The 20556-nt window shown below is 49.6% G+C and overlaps 1 protein-coding gene across 1 annotated transcript; it reads left to right on the plus strand.

The window, feature by feature from the left end:
- Positions 1–957: 957 nt before the first annotated feature.
- On the plus strand, positions 958–18554 carry LOC118216125 (ral guanine nucleotide dissociation stimulator-like 1). Its single transcript, XM_035397149.1, has 17 exons — positions 958–1506; positions 5522–5853; positions 7128–7172; positions 7287–7456; positions 7909–8069; positions 8263–8508; positions 8824–8927; positions 9164–9248; positions 10208–10279; positions 11125–11211; positions 11930–11962; positions 12461–12582; positions 13902–13997; positions 14237–14366; positions 15505–15777; positions 16475–16589; positions 17125–18554. The coding sequence occupies exons 1-17, from the start codon at positions 1483–1485 to the stop codon at positions 17277–17279; spliced, it is 2250 nt and encodes a 749-aa protein (XP_035253040.1). The 5' UTR covers positions 958–1482; the 3' UTR covers positions 17280–18554.
- The last annotated feature ends 2002 nt before the right edge of the window (positions 18555–20556 follow it).

The following is a 20556-nucleotide window of genomic DNA, read 5'->3' on the forward strand; positions in this document are numbered from 1 at the left end:
CGTTGAAATGATCCATCAGCTAATGGTCTGGATGGCTATGTTGCAATGGTAGGCTGGCATTTCAGTGCAGTTTCGAGCATTGGGTTCAGGCTTTGATCTCGCTAATGGAAAGGGTTATTTACACATGTAAGAGGTGCAATGCATATCATTAAAGCTCACCTTTTTAAAAACCATTGAATTTACAGAAACAAAAACTACATTAAGAAATTAAAATAATTTAAGGACTGTTCTACTGAAAAAGAAAAATGGGGAAATTAAGTTTAAAAAAAAGAAATGACAGTACTATGTTTTTTATTTTATGATTTTTTTAATGATTTTTGAAGTTTATAAATGATATAGAAATGTTTTGACTATATATATATTAACTATAGCTTGGATGATTTATACTATGTGCATGAATACTGCAAATATTCAGAGGGACTAGACAGCAGAGCAGGTGACAGAACCCATGAGGTTGAACAGATTATCATCGTCGTACTCTGGTAGGAATGTCCCGGGGCGGGCCAATCACGCCACCGTCAGGAATGCAACGTGATGCTCTAAATACATGTTCGCGTGGTGCATAATGGACTGCAACATTATACGCGCGCAAGGCTAGCACTGAGGTGTAATATTTTCAAGCCTGAAATGTAACACTATAGATCAAATGGTGCGCCATAAATTACCGCGCTCTTCAATTACTGCGCCCTTTTCTGACCTCCGCACAGGACGCGGCGCGTGGACGGTCCTGACACAGGGCAGCTGTTTGGCACACTTGCCCTGGCGGCTCGTCTGTTGTGGTCGCGTTTTCTATATGTTATACTCTCTCATTCCCGCTCTCTGAATAAAGACAAAAAAATACGAAATGATGGCGCACCGACTGAGTGGCACAGTACCCACGGCCTTAAAAAAAGGGAAAATGACGTCACGTCGCCCGTCGCACGACCCCGCCTTCCAATCGAGTCAACCAATCCGATAGCGACTGTTGGGCTTTAGCCTTCGCACCCAGTGATTCGCAGGTGTGTATTTCACGCTTGGTGCAAACTGGCACTGACAGCACAGCCAGGTAACACCTGACAGCGTCGCTCCGACTCGCGCGAGCCGAATTAGGAGATAAGATTGCATGCAAATGTTTTGTTTTGTGAAGACGTTTATTTCTCAAAGAACAATTGTCTGATTGACTGCCAGTGGCTTAATTGAATGTGCCTGACATTTGTTGCAAAACTAAAACTAAAAATTTGCTCGTGGGGATCAAAAGTTGAGAACTTTGCGCAAAAGGAAACTTTTTTGACAGCGCTATTCGCCTTCAAGTGACATTTGAAGGAAGACATCTGTGTATCACGAAGCGGTAGATATACAGCTTTCTGGAAGTGGATTAGCTACAGCTGCTTTTCAGTAATTCTTAGAGACGTATAGATAAAGGAGGATGGAAGGGAAGACACCGTAAAGAACCACCGAAGCGATATTTTTTTCCTCAACAGACGACCGCTACACTCGGACAAGATGGGAAAAAAGGAATTAACGATGGTAATTATTGCCGTTTCATTATCTTTTTTTAATTTATTTTGTCGTTGTAGTTGTGTTACTCTTTCCGATTGTCAAATCGGGAAAAAAATATTCGGTAAATTATTATGCTTTGATGATAGATTGTGTTTAGCGTTAATGTCAACGCTGTATCATTTCCATGTACCGATTATGTATTGTTTGGGTTTAACAAAAAAAAAAGTTAAATAACGTTTAGTTAAAATAAGTTGGCTTTGGTTGGAACTGACGCGCTAAATCTGTTTCCTCATGTATTGGTGAATGACAAATGAACTTGAAATATTTAAAAATGCAGACAGTGTTGTCCATTAATTTCTACATTGCTGTATCTGTACGTTAGGGATGTAGAGTCTGATTAGTTGAGTGTGCATTTTCTGTGCTTTGTTCTTGTTCGTCGTTCGTCCCCTTGAAGTTTAATTTTGTATGACTTTTTGTAGTCTGACATAGTTACGCGTTTAAATTGTTTCCATCGAACCAAATTTTAGCCTTGGAATTATTAAAATTTGATTATGTCATAACCTGCATTAGGCAGCCCATGCACGCGCCCAGCCAAGCAGAACCATCAGTTGCATTGCAGTGTTCCGTGGAATTCAGCATCACATGTCGGGGACATTCACGCGGCAATAAATAGTGGCAGCTTTATTTTCTTTCTCTCTCTCCTTGTCTTTTCTTTGTGAGACGTTATATAACGAGGCCATGACTCGCCGTTCTTCGGTTTTTGATTGGATGCAGCTGTGGCCGTAGACTGCATGAAATTGAACGACCAAAGTTTTCTTAATCTTCGGAGGATACCCCGGGCAGTTATTCGACAGACAGGCCAGGGTGTCATGATTATTCTGGCTTCCAGCTTTAATTTCTCATGTGTCTTCACCTGGAGATTAAAATTACATCTCTGGCAATGAGAATATAAGATATAGGAATTTAGAAAAGAAAAATGGGGAAAATTGTTTGTTGGATGTACCAAACCTGTACAAACTCAACGGGCCATTTACAGAGTTGTTTGGAAAGGCTTATTATAAATTAAATAAAACAGCTTTCCTTTCCTTTTTCTTTTACCGCAGAGAAAAACCATTTGTAGCTTTTAATTTCTCATTTAGGAACTCGTTTTTATTTCTACTGTCTTCACAGAGGGGATGTGGTAGTTTATTATCTGTCAATGGGTTCTCAGTTTAGTGCATGTGGCAGCATTACTGTTTCCTCCTTGGCTGGTGAAACAGAACACGTTGGCACGGTTACCACTACAAAGGGAGGGAGTCCCCACAGCTGCTCCGGAAAATGCGACCTTGTGCAAAATAGATCTAATTTCCTGGAGTTTCTTTTGCTATATCTTGGGGTTTGTGCTGCACTGGGTTTGGACCCTCCTGAAAGAAAAGAAGAAAAAAAAGATCCAGTTTACCTTGCGGTCGCTGTTCAACATTTCTGTCTGATCGGAGCTGGGGTTTGAAGGCAGCTTTTCTGAAGAAAGCGATCACAGGGGTGCAGGAGCGATTTTTGAAGTGGGGGGGGGGGTCCATACTGTGAGCAAAAGAAAGGTCTCAACTTTTAAGCTTATACAATTACCCCGATCCGGGGGGACAGATAGGGGTCCCTATGAAACTGGGGGGGACAGATAGGGGTCCCTATGAAACTGGGGGGGACAGATAGGGGTCCCTATGAAACTGGGGGGGACAGATAGGGGTCCCTATGAAACTGGGGGGGACAGATAGGGGTCCCTATGAAACTGGGGGGGACAGATAGGGGTCCCTATGAAACTGGGGGGGGAGGACGTATCCCCCCCCGTCCCCCTCGCCATCTGCGCCCCTGAGCGATCACGTATTTGAGAATGAGCCCCAGCGAAAGGGACAGTGGTCATTAGGACACACGCCGAACGCAGGAAAAAGGCTCTAAAGGCCTGGCACTGTGTGTTTGGCCCGACTGGAGTCCTCTTCCCTCGATGCTTCATTCTGAGAAGGCCCTACGGCACCGAGTCACACGGAGTCACACGGGCGCAGTTGTTGCGCATTGAGCTGTCACTGGGCTGGGCTGTTATGCGCTTTCTCTCTGACCTTATTTGTTATATTTCAGTCCCTACTTTACGCTTTTCTTTTTTAAAAAAAATTAAATTCTTGCCCACACACGTACACACACGTACATACACACAGATACCCCCCTCCCCGACAGACACATACACACACACACACACAGACACCACCCCCCCCACACACACACACAGACACCCCCCCCCCCACAGACACATGCACATACGCACACACACACACGCACACACACAGACACCCCCCCACACACACACACACGCATACACACACACACACACACACACATGCACACAGACACCCCCCCCACACACACACACGCATACACACACATACACACACACACACACACACAGACACCCCCCCCCACACAGACACACGCACACACACAGAGTACTTTAAAAATAGCCCAACAACTTGGGTGCATGTTGCTTGCCATAAATCAAACGGCACTCAGATCCAAACTTATTTAACTTTCATTTTAGCCATTGGTGGTGGCCAAAGATGTGGCCCCTCTTGTTGACCTACTTTGTGTTGCTGACAAGCAGACCTAATAAAGTCGCACCGATTTAAAACGTCAGACCAACACTGAACACACGGGGCTGTTCACGCCCCTACCTCTCAGCTCTATCCACCATTACCTCTGTGGGAGCCAATGGCGATAGTGTAACCGTGTCCGCCATTTTACTGACAGAACTCAACTGGCAAAACCAAAGAGGCGGGGAAGTCGAGGGAGACAGAGCGAAAGACGATGTCATATTCGCTGGCAGCAATCAAACATGCAGATTTATGCTGATTTATTGACGAGTCGGTTGTGTGTGTTTTGTCGCGGTCTCCGTACAAGTGGCCCGCGTCTCTTTGAACCCTCACAAGAGCTCTGTCTCCCTCAGTGAGTCTCTCTCCTTTCATACATCTGTCTGATTTTATTATGCTGACAATGGGGGGGGGGGGGGGTTTCCACAGAAAACGCAAGCGATCTCTCATCAGAGCTCAAGGTCAAATATATTGTTTGTTGTAAAAAATTATCAGCAGCAGTTTGTTGTCCAGTCTCCAGCAGTGTGAAGTGTAGACTGTTCTAATCGTTGCTCCCAGCTGGGTTCATGGATCAAATCCTACATTTAGGGTCTGACATAACACGGCACCACCCTTTTTGGGTTCTATATTCAGCCTGCTGCATCAGTGTCTGCACGGTTTAAAGACCACAATCTATATCCGTCTGTTTTCAAAACTGCAGCTAAATGAATGTACCAGAGTGCGAGGTCAGGTGTTTCTAACGCAGCGTTTAGCTATCTTGTTGACTGTTTTCTTTTCTTTTTTTTTTCGTGTTGCAGGTTGCACCTTCCCTGTAATGACATGTAAATATTAGCTTGCCCGTGTGACTCAGTTACAGGTCTGTCTGGCTGCGGTCTGCTATTCCCGAAACAGGTCTTTACCTGCAGATTAACTGCAATTTAGCTCTATTTGTGGGGTGAAAGAGAACTGTGGTGTGTTCTGTTTTTTTTGCCAGATTATGAGGTGACATCATTATGGCGCTGTGTGGTTTAGGGGGTCATAATGGTGAGTTTTTGGCGGTTGATTCACGTTAGAATTGCGTCATAGTATTTAGTCAGCGATTTATGGTTTGTATCGGCTCAAAGGGCGATGGGTCGCTTGGATTGAATATGTTTTTCTCATCACCAATAAATGGGCCTCTCTCTATCTGTCTTTCACTCTCTCTTTCTATGTCTCTATTTTTCACTCTCTCTCTCTCTCTGTTTTCCTCTCACTCTCAATCTCTCTGTCCCTCTTACTGTCTCTCTCTGTCTTTCCCTCTCTCTATATATGTCTGTCTCTCGCTCTCTCTCATATATATGTCTCTCTGTCTTTCTCTTTCTCTCTCTCTCTCGCTCTCTCTCTCTCTCACCCATCCATCCTCTGTTTAATATTGGCTAACCCATGCGCCCATCCTGGCCCCTCTCTCACCCCAGGACCCAGTCCAGGAGTGGGGGGAGGAGGTGGAGGACGGGGCCGTGTTCGGGGTAACCCTGAGGCGCGAGCCCGTCGGCTCCGCCCCCGCCGCCGGCCCCGCCCCCGGCCCCGCCCCCGGCCCCGCCCCCGGCCCGCCGGAGGCCCAGTCGGAGCTCGGGTTCGTGCAGTACCGCACCTGCAAGGTGCGGCGGCTGAAGGCGGCCACGCTGCCCCGCCTGGTGGCCCACCTGCTGGACCCCGCCTGCCAGGAGCCGGACTACTGCCACGTCTTCCTGTCCACGTACCGGGCCTTCACCAGCACCAGCGCCCTCATCAAACTCCTGTTCCAGAGGTAGCACGGGTTTCGGGAACAGGGGGTGGGGGGGGGGGGGGGGGGGTGGGGAGGGGGGTGTCGTGTCCGTCACTTGCCGGTTTGGGGTCAGTTTTATTTGTGTTTAGTCAATTCAGGAAATTCATTGCAATTCATTAATCTCAATGGAATATCAATAAAACATTATTACCATTTTCCAGTTATTTTCTTGAACTTCAGTTAATCTCATAACTTGACTGAATTGAAATTGAACTGATTGCAAACCGTATTCTCTTCTCTCTGGTTCTCATTAGCTTTTTTTGTTTTTTGCCATTCCATGAAATTTTTTTTAACTTTTGAAATTCTGAAACTCTTACGTTTAAAAATGTTTTCACCCTTGACCATTTCACACACTGGCCCTTAAGAGGAATCGTGCACAGTGTATTAGAGCTGCTGGCATAGGCCCACCATACTGAACATCAGCACTTTTTCAATGCGACAAGATGGCATGCAAGCGTTTTGTGTTTCTATGGCTGAATTATTTCACCTTTGACCTGCTGAGTGGTGTCTACTGGGTTGTGTCTGTCCCCGGCTTCTCTTTCTCTCTCTGTTCTGCTGGTTCATTCTGTTTTTGATCTGATCTGTGTTCTTTAGTCATTTCCCGGTGCCTGAATTGGCGTTTGCTTGCATCCCAAACAGTCGGGCTGTTTTGTCAACTTCGAGGCACGGCACTCCTCATTCCTCATTCCATAAAAATGATCTGCTCTTTAGTTCCGCTGTTGGTCCACAAGGTCTTCCGGCCTTTCCAAATTTCCACATTTTACACAAATAACCATTAAATTGGGCAATAATAGGCTGTGGTGCATCACAGCAATGACACAGCATATTTTTCAGTGTACCTTGTGAAATGGATTAGATGGATACCTGGAGCTCTGACTGACCAATTTTTAGTTGTTTGGACTTAGTCTTAGAAGGACTTTATTTCATGCGAAAAGACCCTGAAACACAAAAAAAAAACTAACAAAAAAAAAACCCCACACACAGAGATTTGTCAGGTTCGCTTCCTTTTGACTGGGGCAGGTAAAGCCGGAATGCCGTCCGGGGTGCAGTTCCGACAGGTGCGGTTCCGACAGGTGCGGTAATTTGGCCCACGATGGCTCCGCCCCCACAGTTGGCATCGCACTGCCGGAAAAACAAACGGCTTCCAGACTCCGTGTCCCTCTGTCCCTCTGTCCCCCCGGGACCACCCCGGAAGAGTGCCTCTACGTGATTGGTTGTGGTAACGTTCCGTGTGTGTCCGCCTTCTGTTTCCACAGCGACGGCGAGGCGTCCGACTTGGACAACGGCCAGTTTCACAAGAGGTGAGAGCCCCCTTCCGTGTGCCGGTGCTGCTTCAGGAAGGTTTAGTCCTCGAATGTCAGTGTCTTCACGTGAGTCGCTGCCCCGTCCCACACTGTGCCCCCTCTGCTCCACAGCCCTCTGTCCTCCCTGATACTCACCTGGCTGGAGAAGCACAGTCAGGACTTTTGGGAGCCCCCTCAGTACCCCTCGCTGCGGCTGCTGTCCTTCCACCTGCGCCGGAACCTGGGGTACCGCCGGCTGGCCCAGAGAGCCGACGCCCTGCTGAAGAAGCTCAAGCACGAAGGTATCGGCCCGCCCCACTCAGCCCCGCCCTGCTTAGCCCCTCCCCCTTAGGCCCCGCCCCACTCAGCCCAGCTCCTCCCTGCCCCACTCAGCCCTGCCCCACCCTGCTCAGCCCCGCCCTGCTTAGCCCCTCCCCCTTAGGCCCCGCCCCACTCAGCCCAGCTCCTCCCTGCCCCACTCAGCCCTGCCCCACCCTGCTCAGCCCCGCCCTGCCCCACTCAGCCCCGCTTAGCCCTGCCCCACTCAGCCCCGCTTAGCCCCGCCTCACTAAGCCCCACTTAGCCCCATTTTAGTTATTATTATTATTTCATTATTACTAGCAAAGTCTGACCACTGTTTGGATATGCTGGCCATTACCATACCATTACAGACCAGCTGATGGAGCGTTACAACCTTTGGACAAGTTGGTAGGGCCGGGATGCCTCCTCCCATCTCCTGTTCCTTTCTTCCCAGAAACAAATACCCATGAGCAGTCCGCACCCGTACATCAGGTGGGGGAGGAAGAGGAGGAGTCGGATGATGAAGGCCTGTTATCCAAGACTGTAGATGACACAGCGGACTTCATGGACTTCCCTGCCGCTGATGTTGCAGAGGAACTCACCCGATTGGACGCTGTAAGTATCAATCACTTGAGGACCTTGGACTATGATTGGTCAATACTGAGTAGGCACAGTAGAATTCCTGACAAACCCCGCCCCTTATTCCTAAGGACATGACAAACTTATGCATGCATAATGATGAAAACAGGCCATTCGGCCAATCACAGGCCTGCTACATACCTCCTCCCTCCTTCCTCTCGGCTCTCAGGAGCTCTTCAGGAAAGTCGTCCCGTTCCAGTGCGTGGGGTGCCAGTGGTCCCAAAGGGACAAGAACGAGAGCCTGTGCCCCTCCGTGCGGGCCACCATCGCCCAATTCAACGCCATCACCAACAGGGTCATCACCTCGCTCCTGTGCCGGCCCGTCCGAAACCAGGCGCCGCCCTCGCCCCGCGGCCCGCCCCCCGGCCCCGCCCAGAGGGCTCGCATCATCGAGAAGTGGATCACAGTCGCGCAGGTCAGCACGGGGTCAAACTGCCCTAAAATAAGACACAACGTGTACATTATCAATTCCAGTTGACAAATCAACTCCATTGTCAAATCAGTCCCAGGCCTTGCTTTAATAACTTTGCCATATATGGGCAGGTGACTTGATACTGTATGCGTTTTTGGTGTCATGGCCCAAAATGGGTGCAGTTATCATATGTCAGTCATCAGTGACTCAGACTTTTCAGCCAGTCACGGTGTTTCATAGCTGTGGTTAGGCGCTGCGTTTTGATTGGCTCACCCGGGTGATTGACGGCGCACGGGGGGGGGTGTGGTCTGTGTGCAGGAATGCCGGCGGCTGCGGAACTTCTCCTCCCTGAAGGCCGTCCTGTCGGCCCTGCAGTCCAACGCCATCTACCGCCTCAGGAAGACCTGGGCCTCCGTCTGCAGGTGCGCACTGACCCAGGATCAGTCTGGGCCTCTCTATCACTACAATTGGGGATAAGATAAGGTCGGGGGGAAAGCTGGTCCCGGATCAGCTGTTCAGTGGGGAAGACTGTAAAAAGGTTGGGATGTGCGTATAGCCCTCAGTGTAGAGCACAGTTGGTCCTGTGAGACGCCGTGTAGAGTTGTTCCTGTGAGACTGTAAAGCCGGACGCTGTGTTGATGGCTATGTCCTGTTACAGAGACAGCATGGCGTCCTTCGAGCACCTGTGCGAGACCTTCCCCGATGAAAACTGCGTGCTGACCAGCCGGGAGATCCTGGTGGAGGTGAGAGAGCCTGCAGGGATTTCGGGCGGGCGTTGTACCTCATCCTGCTGACACACTTCCTGTACGCAAATACACACACGCATACACAAATGCACCCACCTGCACACACGCACGCACGCACCTGCATGCACGCAGACGCACACACTGACTTGCAGCCTGTGGTGAGTGTTGATGCATTTGTCGAGTGTTCACTATTTTAGTGAGCTGGACTGGTTGTCACAGGGTGGTTTCGGTGGCTTAGGATTAATTGTGAAGGTGCCCCAGACGTAACCCCTGGGGTACTCAAACCCCAGGTAGGGTAAAGGCTGATCATGGGTCTGCTGAGAACTCAGAGGTCCACGGTCAGCCAGGAAGGTACACTTCAAATTTGTTTTGGGTTATTAGCCATTAATGTGGCTGTGTGAATCTGTGAATTTGCATAGTTGCTATCGTTGCCCTTCCCCATGCATAAAGGAACCGGCACACCCATACATACTCACACGCATAGACACACAATCACACAGTCGCACACAGACACCCGTGTGTGCGCGCGCACACACACACGTACATCAGCACACAAACAAACAAGTTACAGCTTGTTTGCACAGCGTTGTTTCTTGAGCACAGAGAGGTGGTTTAAGTGCTTTTGTAGCCCTGAGCATTTACGTTAGTTGTCCTGGCACAAAGACAGGCGGTTAGTGACAGTTGCTCTGCCTGTGGCCCTGTGATCCTGGTTTCAGTTCCGTCACGATGAATCCCACAGCTCTCGAAAGAAAACCAAAATCCCATAATGCCATTATTCCCGACGTGCGTTCGAGACGGCGAGCGTTAGCTAACGTTCCTGCTTACAGGAAAAACACTGAGAGAACGAAGTGTCACTCCACACTGTGTGTAACTGGGTTTGTGTAACTCCACACTGTGTGTAACTGGGTTTGTGTGACTCCACACTCTGTCTGACTGGGCTTTATTTTCTCCCATAGGATGGAAGCCAGCCAGCCATGGGCAGTTCCTCCCCAAAAATGCCCAAATGCTCTCCCATCTCTCAACAGCTGGTGAGGCTCCACCCGCCATGGGGACAACGGGAAATGTTGGGTGGGGGTGGGGGTGGGGGGGTGAAGAAAGAAAAATAGAAATAAGGCAAAAGAGCACATTTGGGAAGTGGAATACACAAAGTCAGCAGAGCTATTAGTACCTGAGTGATAGATTTGGGGGTGGGCAGGGGAGGGGGGCGATGTTGATGAGGAAGTGCAGGACCTGCCTGCCCTCTCAGCACTTTTGGTCAAGCTCTCTGACGTTGGCAGGAGTCACATGACCAACCACCCCACCCCACCCCCCCACCCCCCATCCCGGTCAGCTGAGAGTGAAATAAGTTGGCTGGTGATTCGCTATACAGAAAGGTTCCCCTTTTTATTTTTAGGGTGTATGCCATTCAGTGGAAAAAAAAAGCTCCAAATTTAGTAGTGAGCCCAGAGACCACGTGTGCTTGGCCTGTACATTCTGAGTGCTGAGTGTGTCATTCAGATTTATCACACTCAGCATTGTGCTGGCTAACGTGCGTACTGGCTAAAGTGCATTCTGGCTAATGTGCATGTTGGGTAATGTGTGTTCTGGCTAGCATGCATGCTGGCTGGGGGCGTGCTGGCTAATGTACATGTTGGCTAACATGCTTGCTGGCTAATGTACATGTTGGCTAACGTGCATGCTGGCTAATGTACATGTTGGCTAACGTGCACGCTGGCTAACGTACAGTACATGTTGGCTAACGTGCACACTGGCTAACGGCGTGCTGGCTAACATTATAGCTCCGCCCATTACTTCGGTTGATCAAACCTCACTTTTCCGTGTCTAAGTGGTGTGGGTGGGAAGTTGACCCCTCCTTTGTTTTTGAACCTCACAGAGTCTCCCCGGGGGGGTCGTGCCGTACCTGGGGACGTACCTGACCGTGCTCACCATGCTGGACACCGCGCTGCCCGACAACATGGAGGTGAGCGCCCTGACCCGCGCCATGGCAACCAGCAACGACCTGCCCCGAAGACAGGAAACTCAGATTCTTAAACTTTTTTAGACTTCATTTTTTTGAAACGGACGGAGTGTAGCACAGTGGGTAAGGAACTGGGCTTGTAACCGAAAGGTCGCAGGTTCGATTCCCGGGTAGGACACTGCCGTTGTACCCTTGAGCAAGGTACTTAACCTGCATTGCTTCAGTATATATCCAGCTGTATAAATGGATGCTATGTAAAAGTTGTGTAAGTCGCTCTGGATAAGAGCGTCTGCTAAATGCCTGTAATGTAATGAAACCCTCATCCAGAAACCTGCGCCATCTCAATGCTGTACGTCTGCTTAGTAAATTTTAATCATGGAAATATACAACCAGTTTCTCTCATTATTAATTTCCGTAGTTACAGTGGATCTGAATTTTCACTGTGAAATCAAGGAACAATGGCAAAGTTTACATTATGTGGACTATAAATGGTCTAGTTTATGTGGCTGGATATTTGCAGAGGAAATTTAGTTTATGTATTGAGCAACGGCCTGTCTGGGATTCATAGCTGCAGGCTTCTGGTCACAACACACACACACACCCTACCCACTGTGAACAGGGAGAGGACACCATTACATGACATTTTACATGATAGAAAATTGGGATTCTGCACTCATTATTCTCCCCCTGTTTTCTCTCTTCCCCTCTCCCTCATCCACAGGGCGGCCTCATTAACTTTGAGAAGCGAAGGAGGGTAAGTACTCCTCTATCTCTCTCTCTCTCTCCCTCCCTCTCTCTCTCTTTCTCTCTCGCTCTCCCTTTCTGATTTGAGTGTTAGCACAGGCAAGGCTCAGAGCCTGTTATGAACACGTCGCCATCACTCGTACCCGCTGCACGGCCCCCTGGGTAATCTGACCCCTCCCCTCCTGAAAGGCCCATTAACAGCACTGAAAAATATGGAGGTTACAATCATGAAGTGGGAACAGAGATAAAATTATTTTTTTTTGTTTTTTGGATTTGGGTGTCGTCTCCAAAAAGGAGTGTCTTCTCCAGGGCACTGGGTTCATCCACATGCGCATGTTAGCAAAATGCAGGAATCCCCCAAAATATTCAAAATTCACCCCAAACACAGCATTCCCACAGCACACGCATGAAGGGAATCACCTCAGGCGAAAGAGATATCTAAGAGATAAGCATTTATAATGAGATGGTAGCGAGCAGGATTGATAGTTTTTCATTTCCTTTTTTTCAGGAGTTTGAGATCCTGTCCCAGATCGAGCAGCTCCAGGCGTCCTGTTCCCAGTACACCATGCCCCCTCGCGCCAACATCGGGTCCTGGCTCCTGCGCCCCAAACTGCTGACCGACCAGGAGAGGTGTGATCTCCGTTTCTCTGGGGGGATTTGCTGAGGATGTGGCAACCCAGCAGAACAGTCCTTGCTTTTCAGAGCCTTTTCAGTGTGTGTGTGTGTGTGTGTGTGCGTGTGTGTTTGTCCCGTTTCCTGAAGAGCCCTTCATGACTATCGTTACATCGCTGGGCACATTCCAGGAAAGCTCTCAGAACACTGCTCAGTTCTGTTCTTTTAAGATAGAGTGCGTCATTCATGTCTGTTTTTTTCTGATTTGGATGTGTACGCATACAAGTTCATTACTAGACGTTAACCCTCGGGGGAGGGGGTCTTTTATCAGTTGTTTGCATTTTGACAGGGCCCGGAAAGTTCTCTGTGGCTTTTGGTAGAACCTAAGTGGAAAAATATACAATCGCTTCTTGACGTCACACATATTTGCTTTTTTTACATTTGCATATTCACTTGTGCATTTGTATATTTACATACACATTTGCGTATGCTCTCTCTGGTCTGAGAGTAATGTTTGCCTGGTCTGCATCACTGCTCCTCATATAAATCTTGGCACATTTGCTCTCGTGTTATAAATCACTTCAGAGGAGTGCAATAGAACTGAATGGATCTAATGAATATGTGTGTGTTGGCTGTGCAGGCTGTTGTAAGGGCTGTGTGTGTTGGCTGTGCAGTGCAGGCTCCTGTAAGAGCTGTGTGTGTCGGCTGTGCATGTTGGCTGTGCTATGCAGGCTGTTGTAAGGACTGTGCATGTTGGCTGTGCTGTGCAGGCTGTTGTAATGGCTGTGTGTGTTGGCTGTGCATGTTGTTGTTAGCTGGGCTATGCAGGGTGTTGTAAGGGCTGTGTGTGTTGGCTGTGCATGTTGTTGTTAGCTGGGCTATGCAGGGTGTTGTAATGGCTGTGTGTGTTGGCTGTGCATGTTGGCTGTGCTGTGCAGGCCGTTGTAAGGGCTGTGTGTGTTGGCTGTGCATGTTGTTGTTAGCTGGGCTATGCAGGCTGCTGTATAGGCTGTGTGTGTTGGCTGTGCTGTGCAGGCCGTTGTAAGGGCTGTGTGTGTTGGCTGTGCATGTTGTTGTTAGCTGGGCTATGCAGGCTGCTGTATAGGCTGTGTGTGTTGGCTGTGCTGTGCAGGCCGTTGTAAAGGCTGTGTGTGTTGACTGTGCTATGCAGGCTGTTGTAAGGGCTGTGTGTGTTGGCTGTGCATGTTGGCTGTGCTTTGCAGGCTGTTGTAAGGACTGTGCATGTTGGCTGTGCTGTGATGGCTGTTGTAAGTGTTGTGTGTGTTGGCTGTGCTGTGCAGGCCGTTGTAAAGACCCTTTCCTTGTTGCCCCTGCAGTTATGAGCTCTCTCGTGAGCTGGAGCCGCCTGTAGACTTCTGCCCCAGCTCCCCGGTGTCCTGGAGCCAGCGGCTGCTCGCTAGGAAGCTCGCCTCGTGAGTCCCCTCACACTCCCCTCTCTTCCTCTCTCTGTTTTTCTGTTTTTCTGCTTTTCCTCCCTGTAATAATCCTGCAAAGCAAGCAAATATTCTCCCCATGGGGTAGTATTTTGCCAAGGTTATAGTACTATATATATTGTTAATGCTGTGATTTTCCTGTGTGTGTGTGTGGTGTGTGTGTGTGTGTGTGCATGTGTGTGTGTGTGTGTGTGTGTGTGTGTGTGTGTGTGGAGCAGGTTAATGCCAGTAGGCGAGGGGCCCGGCAGGAAAACATATCCGGACCAGATCAGCGTCACGTCTTCAGGATCCAGTGGATCCGAAATGGAGGATCTCAGCATCCCCAACTCCTCACCCCTTGGTCTGAAGGTACACACAGGCACACACACACACACACACACACACTCACGTATGCGCACACACACACACACACACTCACGTATGCGCACACACGCACACTCACACACGCTCACACACTCACGCATTTGCACACACTCACACTCACACACACAAACACACACACACTCGCTCACTCACTCACCCCTCTCTGGCCCTTCTGTTGAAGCCAGTTTCCTCCCAGTTCTGTCTCCTCTCTTTGTTGTAATGTAGCAGTGCAGCTGTCCTCAGTCAGGACTATTATATGAGCCCAGCACAGCTGCGGTACTGGCGACACAACAAAGCTTGAGTTCTGTGTCCTTTAAGGTGTTTCTTTTACATAATCCTCCCACCCACAACCCCAGTCCAATCTGGCGGCCCACTAAAAGGTTTGCCCTTGAAACCTGTTGTTTGTCTGTGGACACGGGGCATGACTGGAGTTTGCTTTACAAATTCCTCTGAGGTGAGACGGGGTTTGTTTAGAGTGGAACAGCCTGGCCAGGTGCTCAGAAAGGGCTTGCCAGGTTTTTTCTTTTCAGTTCTAATATATGGAACATGTTGCACCATTAAAAAAGGCAAAAGTTCATACAAAACAATGAATGTACAACACATCACGCTATTGAGGCAATCTTTTCAGCAAGGCCGCCTCTGTCCGCTCTGCTCAGTCCCCTGTGCTCAGTTCCCCTGTGTTCAGTCCCTGTGCTGAGTCCTCTGTTCTCAGTCCCTTGTGTTCAGTCCCTGTGCTGAGTCCCCTGTTCTCAGTCCCTTGTGTTCAGTCCCTGTGCTGAGTCCCCTGTTCTCAGTCCCTTGTGTTCAGTCCCTGTGCTGAGTCCCCTGTTCTCAGTCCCCTGTGTTCAGTCACCTGTGCTGAGTCCCCTGTTCTCAGTCCCTTGTGTTCAGTCCCTGTGCTGAGTCCCCTGTTCTCAGTCCCTTGTGTTCAGTCCCTGTGCTGAGTCCCCTGTTCTCAGTCCCTTGTGTTCAGTCACCTGTGCTGAGTCCCCTGTTCTCAGTCCCTTGTGTTCAGTCCCTGTGCTGAGTCCCCTGTTCTCCGTCCGTTGTGTTCAGTCCTCTGTGTTCAGTCCTCTGTGTTCAGTCCCCTGTGTGAGCTCTGCTGCCTCTCCTTCCCCTGCAGGCTCTGTCCAGCTCCTGCCACAACATGGCGGAAGCCTTCTCTCCTGGGCCGTTCCCGGACTCCGCCCCCTTCAAGCCCGCCTCAGGCTCCCAGAAAGACCTGTCCGTCACCTCCCCAGGCCCCGCCCGCCGCACCCTCTGCCCCGCCCCCCAGCACAAGCGATCCGTCTCCATGTTGTCGCTGCCCGTCTACAACCAGCAGGTGGCGGACTCCTGCATCATCAGGGTCAGCGTGGAGTGCGGCAACAACGGCAACATGTACAAGAGCATCCTGGTGAGGTTCGGGTGGGGTCAGGGGTCAGGGGGTCAGGGGTCGGCAGCATGGTGAGAGGCAGTCCCGACAGACGCTGTAGACCCACCAGATATGCAACTCTCTATTCTTAAAGTTTTGTCTCCATACACCTGAAGTCGAAATGTAATAATGGCATGCTTATTTCTGAAAATGCATAGTAGTGTAGCCAAGTGCAATGTTATGACAATGGAATCCTGCTCTGTAATGTAGTGCTGAAAACTCCTATTACTAGGAGAGAGAACGGCAAGCATGTATGAGCCGTACATCTGGTGAGTCTATAGAATCTGTGCGATTGCTTCAGTCATTCAGCTGTAAGAGCAAAGCTTCGCCACATCTCTGTGGGCAGAGCTGCATTCTGAGCCAGTGAAGCATTTTTGCAGATTGGAGTTTTGATTGGCTGGTCTCAGTCATTGATTACTATTAGTTCCACTTTACATCCTCCGAATGCTCTCTACACATTCTTCATCGAGTGGCATCCATCCAATCAGTGAAGAGATTGGGTGTGCTGCGTCCAATCAGTGAAGAGAGTGGGCGTGCGCTGTCCAAACAGTGAAGAGAGTGGGCGTGCAGTCCCCGCCCCCCCTCATCCAGCCCCTCAGTCTCAGTGCTGCCCCCTCTCTGCCCCCCTCATCCAGACCCTCAGTCTCAGTGCTGCCCCCTCTCTGCCCCCCCCCTCCAGCTCACCAGTCAGGATAAGACGGCCCAGGTGATCCAGAGGGCCCTGGAGAAGCACAGCCTGGGGACCTGCCGCGCCCACGAATTCACCCTCAGCCAGGTGCTGTCCCACGACAGAGGTGAGTCCAGGCCAGAGGCAGGTCATGTGACCCTTTACACCATGAGTTATGGGCTGCATTTGTATAACCCTTCAGCACAGGGTGTCACTGTGCTGTACGGGGAAGTGCAGGGGAGCTCAGCTCAACCAGCACCATCCTGGGTGATGCACGGCGGCCATTTTGTGCCTGAATGTTCCTTCGCCATACATGAGCTGCGGGGAAACCTCATACACCTGTAGCACTTAAAACCCAAGCTTCTCACACAAAACCATGCACAGTGGGGGAGGGGGAACTGCATATGGGGAATCATGAATACTGTTTGTTATTCTTATGAGGTGCTAGACAGGTTATGCTCCAAAAAGACAGTGGCCATAGCTAAATGGTAAATGTAAGGTCAGTTACACATTTTTTGGGGTACTATCCTAAGTGCTTCTTAATGCAGCAAAAGTTATTCAATTATCTATTGAAGCAAGCTCATGTGCCCAGACTCATTAATGCTGATGTAGGAAATGCCAGCAGCATATTTATCTGTTGCCTTCCTTTTTCCATTTCCTAGAGCTGCTTATTCCGGACAAAGCCAACGTGTTCTATGCCATGTGTACCACAGCGAACTACGACTTTATCCTACGCCAGAGACGGAACTGCCGACGGAAAGCCTTTGACTATACCGCTACCCTGGGTCCGCTGACATCAACCTACCACACAAAATAACAGCGCCCCCTCTGCTTTGGAGGAATCACTGCAACCCGGGGGACGTACTGTGGGGTTTTTTTTTTTACCGTTAGCTTGTCTGTTCAGGGAAACTTCCAGACATTTTCCCTCCCAGTTCCAAGGCATCTGGCCGCAGGTCAGGACTGGACCTGGATTCCGACTTGGGAGTATGTGTAGCTGGAGTTCAAAACACTCAACAGCAGGCAACTCCCTGAAGATGTCTACTTTGGAAGGAAAAGTGTGAAAAGCAAGGCAGGGGATAAAACGGACAAAAAGAAGAAAGCTGGACTAAAAGGCACTTTGTGTTGGAAGGTCTGGAGAATTCCACGATCTGCATGACTGCCCGGAGCGACAGGCGCTACTCCGTAACTCAAACATAAAACTGCCTTTTGAAAATATGTTTTTAAGCTGATAAACTATACTATCTGTGCCAGAGAGTTGTGCTGACTGGGACTGTGCTGTGACTGGAAATGCCCCTTGTTCCTCATTCCCTTGTGCTTGGATCACTGCCTTTTGTTCCAATGATGACAAAGAGTCGCACTGCAGCGCTTAGGCACAATTTGAGCCGTGCGTGTTCACATTCGTGGCCTGTAGGCTGTGTGACTGTCGAGCACGTGCGACTGTTATCTGTTACTGTACCTCCATCAATTCCCCCCGGCCTCTGAAAGAGTGCCATCACTGTTGCGGTTACCCAGCTATGAGCAGAACTATGGTCATGTGACAGGGGAGAAACAGCCGCCCATTCAAGTGAGACCCCTGTCATGTGACGGGGGGGAGAAAGGCGGACAGGGTTTGGAGAATTCCTGTGGACGGGAGCAGCAGGCGCCGCAGGTTTCTGTCGGACCGCGTGTGGAGGGTGGGAACGCGAGTCGGAATGTGCTCTCCCTGCCAGGATCCGATCTCCGCGCTTCCCGCGACAGCGCCGCAGAACCTTCCGGAACAGGACCGACGGCCCGGACCGGCCCGACGGCATTCCGGAGCGGGAATGGCTGCCACGCCCAACAGGAGTGACCGTGTCAGAGTCACTGGAAACTCGATAATGGCGGTGATTTCGGTGATAGACGGGTTCCTTAGATGGCGCGTTGCATCGCAGTGCTGGTCCTGAGGGCAGCCAATCGCATGAGACCATTTCTGACGGCGCACTGAACGGCGGAAGGATCCGGAAGCCTGAAAGCTGTTTGCTGTGTTAACATCGGCGTTACGCGCTGGTAACCGCGACTGAGCCTGCCGTTGATACTGAGGGCACCGGAGTGTGTGTGTGTGAGTGTGTGTGTGTGTGTGAAAGTGTGTGTGTGTGTGTGTGTGTGTGTGTGTGAAAGTGTGTGTGTGTGTGTGTATGTGTGTGTGTGTGTGAAAGTGTGTGTGTGCGTGTGTGTGTGTGAAAGTGTGTGTGTGCGTGTGTGTGTGTGCGCATGTGCATGTGTGTGTGTGTGTGTGTGTGTGTGTGTGTGAGAGTGTGTGTGTGTGAGTGTGTGTGTGTGTGTGTGTGAGTGTGTGTGTGTGTGTGTGTGTGTGTGTGTGTGTATGTGTGTGTGTGTGAAAATGTGTGTGTGTGTGAGTGTGTGTGTGTGAAAATGTGTGTGTGTGTGTGTGTGCGTGTGTGCATGCACGTGCGCATGTGTGTGCGTATGTGTGTGTGTGTGTGAATGTGTGTGTGTGTGCGTGTGTGTGTGTGTGTGAAAATGTGAAAGTGTGTGTGAAAGTGTGTGTGTGCATTTGCATGTGTGTGAAAGTGGGTGTGTTTATCTGTGTGTGTTTGTGTTTCTTTTCACGTGCGTGTGTATGTGTCTGTGCACTTTTAATGTTTTGATGTGCCTTTGCATTTGTGAAAGAGTGTGTGTACGTGCATTTGTGTGTGCTAGATGCACTGGTCTATTCACACACTCAAATGACACAGAAGGCATGCTATTTCCCACTGGCATTGTTCAGAGGCTGAAGACTCAACAGTGCCTTTGGGACACTGGTCTCAGTTGCCATGGTGCTGGTATTGAAAAGGTGTAATCCTCCACTTTATTTTGAGAAAAAGCGATGACGAAAAAAAAAAACAGGCGCTCCCTTCTCCCCTGAAGCACGTCCTCGGGTCACGCAGCTTTTTCGACGTCAGGCCGCAGATTGTCTGGCGTCTGGTGTTACGTTTCTGCGTTTCTGAATAAACCTGCCCCAAGCTGTGTGACAAACGCCTAAAAAAAAAAGAGAGCAACTGGTCGCGCCCTCGCACACGCCCAGAGCTTATTAAAAAAAAAACCACATATCCTTTCATCCCAACACCGCTGCTGACGTACGCAGAGCCCGACTGTAAATAACACCGGGCTTCAATACCGCTAATAATACCAGGCTTTTTCAGAAGACGTGGGCGACTGTTTTGTCTCGCCCAGTCGGTTAGCCGAAGTCGATACTGGAGCTATTCGTTTCAGCATAACGAGTCTGGAAAGAGCGTCTCTGCCCCCAAGAAAGCTAAAATTAGACATTGAAAAAGATCCTTTTCTGTTTTGTGTGTGCGTGTGTGTGTGTGTGGTTGGTTTGATTTTGTTGTCATTGAGGATACAATTGAATTTTTTCAAAAATGTACTGTCTTAATGTTCGGTGGCCATTCTCCGAAGCTGATTGGGTGAATCGTGTGCTCACTGATTCCCTCACAACGATGCTGCATTTCTCAAGGCCTTGTGGGAAACATGGCGGAGTCTTCTGGCTAATCTGATTTTCCCCTGATGTCTGGGAGGATTCTTCACTAACCCTGCCTTGCTTATGTAGTTTTTAAACTAAATGGGGGGACTGCAGTTATGGAGGGTTCAGGTTGTTCTAAACCTTTTTCCAAGTTTCCAAGGACAAAACTGATATTGAGGCTCTCTTGTCATGCACATTTGAGAACAGAGAGACACTCCTCAACCAATGAAAATATATTTCCTTTTATCACCAACCCGTTTACCAGGAGCACCATGTCGTAGACTTACCACCTTGACTTGTATTTTATTTTGTCTTTTTTTTTTTTGTTTGTCTTTATTTTGTTCTTATTTTCTGGTGTTGAATGAAGGACGTGAACTGATCATAGAAGTGGACCTGGTTTTATTGAACTCCTGTGGAAGCAGCCACGCTTCCTGGAAAGACGATGCCGGTCCTTGACTGAAACGAACTGAAGCACGACGTTGAGAGTCGCGGGAAGCTGTACCGCGCGTGTAATCACGCGCGGCGTGGAATCACGCGGAAAGTGCTGAGAGGAGCGTTCGCCGAAAAGGGTTTCGTTTAAGATGGCCGACGGGTCGAGTTTGAGAATCAGAGA

Source organism: Anguilla anguilla, chromosome 17 (genome assembly GCF_013347855.1).
Source record: "Anguilla anguilla isolate fAngAng1 chromosome 17, fAngAng1.pri, whole genome shotgun sequence".
NCBI classification, from domain to species: domain Eukaryota; kingdom Metazoa; phylum Chordata; class Actinopteri; order Anguilliformes; family Anguillidae; genus Anguilla; species Anguilla anguilla.

What these genes read in the sequence shown, in the direction of transcription:
- LOC118216125 (XM_035397149.1), top strand. Translation starts at nt 1,483, where the DNA reads ATGGGAAAAAAGGAATTAACGATG. An exon ending in CGCTGCCCGACAACATGGAG is followed by an intron (nt 11,212 to 11,929) that starts GTGAGCGCCCTG and finishes CCTCATCCACAG; the next exon opens with GGCGGCCTCATTAACTTTGA. An exon ending in ACATGTACAAGAGCATCCTG is followed by an intron (nt 15,778 to 16,474) that starts GTGAGGTTCGGG and finishes CCCCCCCTCCAG; the next exon opens with CTCACCAGTCAGGATAAGAC.